The 7,073-nt window shown below is 44.7% G+C and overlaps 1 protein-coding gene across 2 annotated transcripts; it reads right to left on the reverse strand.

Annotated features, from left to right (window-relative positions):
* Nucleotides 1-753: 753 nt before the first annotated feature.
* LOC117963206 (14-3-3 protein eta) lies at nt 754-6,736 on the reverse strand. 2 transcript variants are annotated; one of them, XM_058994263.1, is made up of 2 exons: nt 6,178-6,736; nt 754-2,384 (listed from the first exon to the last, which is right to left on the reverse strand). In XM_058994263.1, exons 1-2 carry the CDS (start codon nt 6,262-6,264, stop codon nt 1,725-1,727), a joined length of 747 nt encoding a protein of 248 aa, XP_058850246.1. In that variant the 5' UTR covers nt 6,265-6,736; the 3' UTR covers nt 754-1,724. The 2 variants fall into 2 exon arrangements, with proteins under 2 accessions (XP_058850246.1, XP_058850247.1); XM_058994264.1 differs by having other exon boundaries at nt 754-2,381; nt 6,178-6,732.
* Between the last annotated feature and the right edge of the window lie 337 nt (nt 6,737-7,073).

Below are 7,073 nucleotides of genomic sequence, written 5' to 3' on the forward strand. Positions count from 1 at the left end.
TATTTGGTAAAAATTTCTATGAGGCTATGATAGCATTCTGCATCAGTCTGCTAACGACGACACCAGTACAGGCATATGCAGGTACTGAATTACTTATCAAATGAATAAGATGACTGCAAATATATTCATTGATTAAACGGGATACAAGGATCTGGTTCACACATCTCCAACAATCACAGGAACAGAGCAGCACACGAGAACAGAGCAGCACACGAGAGCTGCTGGTCGACTCCTACAGCAAAACCCTTTCCCGGGATTATCACTCAATTCAGAATAACGCAGGAATCTTGTGCTGGACACACAAGGGAGCAGCTGTCCGAGTTCATTCACTTAGCATTGGAGAATCCCCCTGAAGGAAGGAGTCTAACATCTGCCCATGCTAATTTAATAAAATGACAAGCTGATGTCCAGCTGTGTGTGCACAACAAAACCTTTAGAAATGACGCCTCTCCCCCTCCCACTCCCTAAAAGAATATTTCATGTTTGTTTCAGTCAGATTTCATGGGCTACGTGTACTCTAGCAAAATGTGTTTGAAAATGCATCTGTGATGTTTTTAAAGAAATTGCCAGGCTGAATCTGTTCATCAGTGTGTGCCTGAGATCAGTGGAGGTGAAATCACTTTATCTGAACAGGATTCCAATGTATTTTCTCACAATGGGAGGACTGAAAACCTGCAAGAAATACAGAACAGACCAACAAGCAAGACATGACCAAACCCCCGACCCAAGGAAAGACGCGTCTGGCCACGTGGAGATAATACACCTGAAGCAGCATTTATTTGAATCCATTCAATCCAAAACATTTCATTTTAAGTTTGGCATTCCATCCATGTCCATTTCAATGTAGTCTTAATACAATCTGACTGAGAGGCAAACGGTTTAAAATAAAAACACAAATCACAAAAAAAAATATGAAATAAAACACGCTCAACACTGTTTTAGTTAAACAACAGAAACTTGATAAAATGTGTATCTTATACACGTATCAAAACATTTTAAGCACACGTAATGCATTAGGAACCTAAATAAGTGTACATCACATAACTTCACATAAATTACAAACATGGCAAAGAAGAGAACTGTCCTGAAACGGCATGGATTCAAGTCTGTTAACTCAAGAGACACAGCAGTGTAATTCCTACAACAGTCATCTTCCTGTTCCAACAGGTCGCTTAAACATGAGCATTTTCACTTTGCATGCACAAGGCATTATACCAGATAAACCATCACATCTCTCGGAGAGTTCAATCACCAAATCATTTTGGAACTTTATTTATGTATTGATTTTTCGCCCCATTAAATAATTCTACTGTCACTAATACTTAACAAATGATCAATATATTAAATATTCTCACCATTTATTTTTTGTTCTTTTTTTTTTTTTAATTGACTGACATGATGATATGCCAACTGACTTTGCAAACTTTAATATTATTATAATTCTTTTGCGCACAATTCATTTTGCGACTACAGCGAGGAAAAAAAAAAAAAAGGTCTCTTTAAATTGCCAACACAAACCCAACATTGCCAACGAAGACGTTATTATTTTTGAGATAAATGTTTCTTGTAATACTGTGACAGGGGGTGGACAGCTGATGGAACCAGCTGTGTCGACAGTAGATACAGTTAGCGCCAGGGTACGCAGCACGGAGGGTAGGGGGTAGTGTAGGTGGTGGGGAGGGGGAGGAGGGGAGGCTGGGAAGGGGGAAGGGGGTTGAAGCTCTTCAGTTGTTGGCCTCTCCAGCTTCGTCGTCCTGCTGGTCGCTTGTCCAGAGGGTCAGGTTGTCTCGTAGTAACTGCATGATGAGGGTGGAGTCCTTGTAGGAGTCCTCGTTTAAAGTGTCCAGCTCCGCGATGGCGTCGTCAAAGGCTTGCTTGGCGAGGTGGCACGCCTGCTCGGGTGCGTTCTGGATCTCGTAGTAGAAGACGGAGAAGTTGAGCGCCAGCCCCAGCCTGATGGGGTGGGTGGGCTGCATGTGCTCCTTGCTGATCTCGAAGGCCTCCTTGTACGAAGCCTCAGAAGACTCCACCACGGCTGTCTTCTTCTCGCCGGTGGCCACCTCCGCCAGGTAGCGGTAGTAATCTCCCTTCATCTTCAGGTAGAAGACCTTGCTCTCGAACTGCGAGTCGTTGCAGTTCTTGATGAGGAACTTGTCCAGGAGGGACAGCACGTCGTTGCACACCGTCTCCAGCTCCTTCTCGATCTTCTCCCGGTAGGCTCGCACCATCTCCAGCTTCTTCTCGTTGCCGTCGGCGGAGGTCTTCTGCTCGATGCTGCTGATCACCCTCCAGGAGGAGCGCCGCGCCCCGACCACGTTCTTGTAGGCCACCGACAGCAGGTTCCGGTCCTCGTTGGACAGAGCCTCGTTCAGCTCCGTCACCTGCTCGGGTGGAGAAGAGAAAAAAAGCAAACGAAACAAGATTGAACACCAGTGCTGTTCCCTGTGAGGAGGATCACAAATCATTTCAAGGAAAACAGCTGACCTACTTAGAAATGTGAGGAATGCCACTGCTTTTCAAGCTCTGGTTTGATTTGACTTTCTACTATTTAAAAAACAAAGTGATAATGTACTTAAGATAATGTTGTAACATCATCATGGATTTTATCCAACTCGGGTGTAAGCCTTTGCCTCTACCAGCAGAGCTCTAACCCTTATAACCGGTCTGAGCTGGGGCTGCAACATGACTGGTAGACAGCACCATGGCAACTGACCAGATGACATTGCATTGGAGACCTCCTCTCTTTTGCTCTTGTAGGCTGAGCTGGTAGAGTAGAAGAGGTGAAGGGAAGCACCTTTAGAGACTTGCAATCCAACTGCTCTTCAATAGGGTTCTGGGACCTTGGTTCCCCACCTGACTCGTGCGGTATCGCCAGACTGATGGGCAGGGATGACGATAGGGGCACTTGTTGGTATGAGCGGCTATAGAAAATCACTCTGCTAGCAAGTTCTTTATTATGCAGAGTGGGCTTTTTTCCTAGATCAAGCAGTAGGGGGGGGGGGATTCCCTGCATGTGTCACATCTGTCCTGCTTTGCTGTACGTACTCATTTGGGCACAAAGGAAACTTCAGCACAATGAGCTCACATAGCAGGGGAGACATTGTGTTATTAATCCAACTGTTTTTATTAAGTGATTGCAGTTAGCTGAACATTATGCATCTGTATCCCCTTCTGCAGTGGCATCTATAGAAATCCATTTCTTTCAGCTGCAGCTTTGAAGCACTGCCATGGACTGACTTGAAAGAATACTGCTACCCAAGGGCTCAGCCAACTAGTCTAGTTTAGTGCTGAGAATCACTGGCAGCAGACAGCAACTGCAGCAGAGTGGCCTGCTCTCATACCCACGGGATGCAGGGGAGCAATGAGTAGAATGAGATGACATCACAATGCAGCGACATCACTGCCTGCTTTGACTGACTGACACCTGACTGGCTGAGCTGTAGAAAGCTATAGGCTCTGTTCTGAATCCAGGCCCGTTTCTTATGGGATGCTGTTCCGCATACTGGAGATTTCAGTTTTTAGAAAGAAAAAAACAAACATATGCCATAGATAAATGCTATTGTAGTCAATGTAATTGTATGTAATTGATCTGTTGCAATATAATTATATTTGTATGCTCAGTGGGTGGATATGTATGTAATTTTCCTAAACCTGCAAGACAATAATAAACTAGAGTATAATAAAACACAGAAATAGAAAATCTACTGAAATATGCATTATATTATGACAGTATTTGTATCTGCATGTGCACATACATATCCTCATGCAAATGCAGCTGCTGAATAAGACAGCAAACTGCTACAACAGCACTACAATGTACAACATATCTAGTTTCAGTCATTCTGCAGGCAGCCCTGTCTGCCCCATGCTTTCCAGTACTGTGCTCCACTTTGCTCTGCGTTTACCTTGAGGAGCCCCTTTAAACCCCAGTAATGCTGTTACCATAAGTAGCCCTAGCAGACAAATTCAGCTTTACAAACAGTACATGACCATTTGATTTCATCAGAACCTCATAAACATCCATTTATTTTGAAGTCCATGTGAAACACACTGATTGAGAACCAGCGTGTATCATGCCCTCGATTTTATATTTTTCAAATGACAGTGCATTTAACCCAATACATGGTTAATTATTTACAACAGTAAAAAGAACTCTGCCCTTGCAAAGCATACTGTATAGGACATTACAGTGCGTTTACACAGTGCTTCACATCTGGAGCCCCTGGGTAGGGTTCTAGTGTATTCAAATGATTCAGTGCTGCTCGGTGCATAGGGGTGGTCCTGTTCAGAACTTTAACACTACAAGGGTTCTGGAGCAAACAGAAGGAACCACTGACCCAGAGACCGTGGGCCACAGAAAACACGGTTCTGTTTGCAATGGGTACAGCATGTCATTATATATGTATGCTGTGCTAAATTGAATTGGGAAAAATAAAATAGTGGTAACTTGATTGTGAACATCAATACCCCTGCATGGCCTGTTCCAACACACCATTGATTCGCCATTGCCATACCAGATGCACACTGAATGCACCGGCGGCGGATTATTACACGGCCGAGTTTGAACAAATGGTTCCTTTGCAAACACGACATCATCATCTGCTTCTCCTGTGCACACAGTCCAGGGGTATTAAATTAAAATAGAACAGCGTCGAGTATTTTATTTAATCGTGCCATTTTAAATAGACAGCGCATGTGTTTTTAATCGGCTTCCGTTGCAGAATACAGTAAGATGCACGCTCCCTTCCCTCGCCACTTGCTGCAGTTAACGCCCAGTCTCTGAAATCAATACAATATTATGCAGCTCCTGAATGCAGCGCTGCTCTCCCACAGAAACTGAATTTAGAGTTCAGTCCGCTCGCTTCTTTGTCTTTTCATATGTGACGGTGTTAATCGCTCATCATCGACACAATGAACCCGTCTCTGAGATATCCCGACTACACTGTCACGCCCATGTTGTTTTTTTTGTTTTTTTTTACAGCAAACATCATTCATAATATTAAAGAGCTGTGCATTGATTTTTACTGTATTATCTTTATCATTTGTAATTTTACAAAATAAAAAAGCATCCGGAGAATGATGTGATGACAATTGTTTTAAATATTATATTAGACTAATCCCTAAACCTTAATGCGAATGCTTCGATGAAACGTATTATTTATTATTAGTAAGGTTATTAGAAATACACGCACGCTCTACGCATGGCACAGTGGCGTAACATCCTTTCCACGAATCAATCGATTTTCTTTTCTTTTGTTCAGCAACGATAACCCAGATAGCTAACCTTGCACTGCACGTAGCCTGCTGTGGCTACCGCACCCATCGCACAGCATCTACCCGAACCATGCAAACCCTTTCATGCACCGTCTCTACGTGTCCACGCGTGCGTATTTCATCTTCAAACACAGTTTTAGATTCTGCACTGTGCGGGTTAACGCCAGAGCCGCACGCCCTGACGCCAGACCCGTACAACCTGACGCCAGAGCCGCACGCCCTGACGCCAGACCCGCACTCCCTGACGCCAGAGCCGCACTCCCTGACGCCAGAGCCGCACGCCCTGACGCCAGATCCGCACACCCTGACGCCAGAGCCGCACGCCCTGACGCCAGAGCCGCACGCCCTGACGCCAGAGCCGCACGCCCTGACGCCAGACCCGCACGCCCTGACGCCAGATCCGCACACCCTGACGCCAGATCCGCACACCCTGACGCCAGCTCGCTATTTTTACAGTCCCATTTATAATCTGCCCGACACCTCCCCTGCTCGCTGCTACATATCCGTTTTCAGGCAATTCTAAATTCATCGACGCACGCAACTCCACTAAAATTAATAATCCATTTTTAAAACGAGTGCCGAAATATTTGCACCATTCATAAAAAAAAAGAAACCCCACACACCATTCCGTTAAGTGTCTTGAAATACAATCCATATAGTTTGTTATTATTATTATTATTATTATTATTATTATTATTATTATTATTATTATTATTATCCATAATAAATATATATAAATCATCTAGACAGAGTATCATAAACGGTCCTGGATGTAAGACATGCCGGTATTCTCGGTGATACTCGACAGATTGGAATCTTGCGGAATTCAAACCTATTTCTTGAACTCCGTCATATTTCTGTATTTATTATTTTCGTATTCAAAATGAACGGCTCGGTACTTACCGATTTCATCGCAGAAGCCATGTCATCGTATCTCTCAGCCTGCTCGGCGAGCCGGGCTCTCTGTACCAGCTGGTCTCGGTCAACCATTATGAGATTATTATATTGTAAGGGTACACGAACACACACACAAAAAACGGGTAAATATGAATTCTCCCTTTTTTTTTTGTTTAACCTGTCAAATTATTTTTTAACGAAAGCCAACTGTTCTGAACCCTTCTTGTGCTGTTTCCCTTAAGCTGGCCAGAACAGGGGAGAAACAGAAGAGGTTCAGATCTCTTTCAAAAACGTTTCCAAATCTTTATAACGTAAGATTTGTTATGAATCTATCTACTGCCCTCTTTATTTCGCTGGAGCTGCTCAGCTAGTACTATGAGACTCCCACATTCGCTCTTTCTCTCTTTCTCTTTCTCTCTCACACTCTCTCTCTCTCTCTCTCTCTCTCTCTCTCTCTTCCCTCGCTCGCTCGCGCTCTCTCTCTCCTCTCTTCTGCTCTTCTCGCGCTGCCGCTTCCCACGGTGACTCGCGCACTTTGCCGCAGTCGCGCAGGCGCGCTGAAGGTCCCCAGTAGGAGGAGGGGGGGGGGGGGGGGGGGGGGGGGGGGGGTGTATTTGAGGTTGACGTCACCAGCTATAAATAGAATCGCAGACCAGGCAGCCCGACACCTGCGCAATGGGAATGCTGCATTGTGGTGCTGCAGAAGAGGTGGTGCATTGGAGTCACGCACACGTTAACTGGCGTGGTGCTTACAATGCATCCAGTGCAATTTATTGCTAGATTAATATGGGCACTTGGTGGAGGATGCACTTTTTAATTTTTTTTACTTTGTCCATGTTGGCGCTGCTAGTAGTAGATCGGTCGTGTCTTGCTATTGCAGGATCAATACCCCCCACCCCCTC

This window comes from Acipenser ruthenus, chromosome 21, assembly GCF_902713425.1.
Source record: "Acipenser ruthenus chromosome 21, fAciRut3.2 maternal haplotype, whole genome shotgun sequence".
NCBI lineage: Eukaryota > Metazoa > Chordata > Actinopteri > Acipenseriformes > Acipenseridae > Acipenser > Acipenser ruthenus.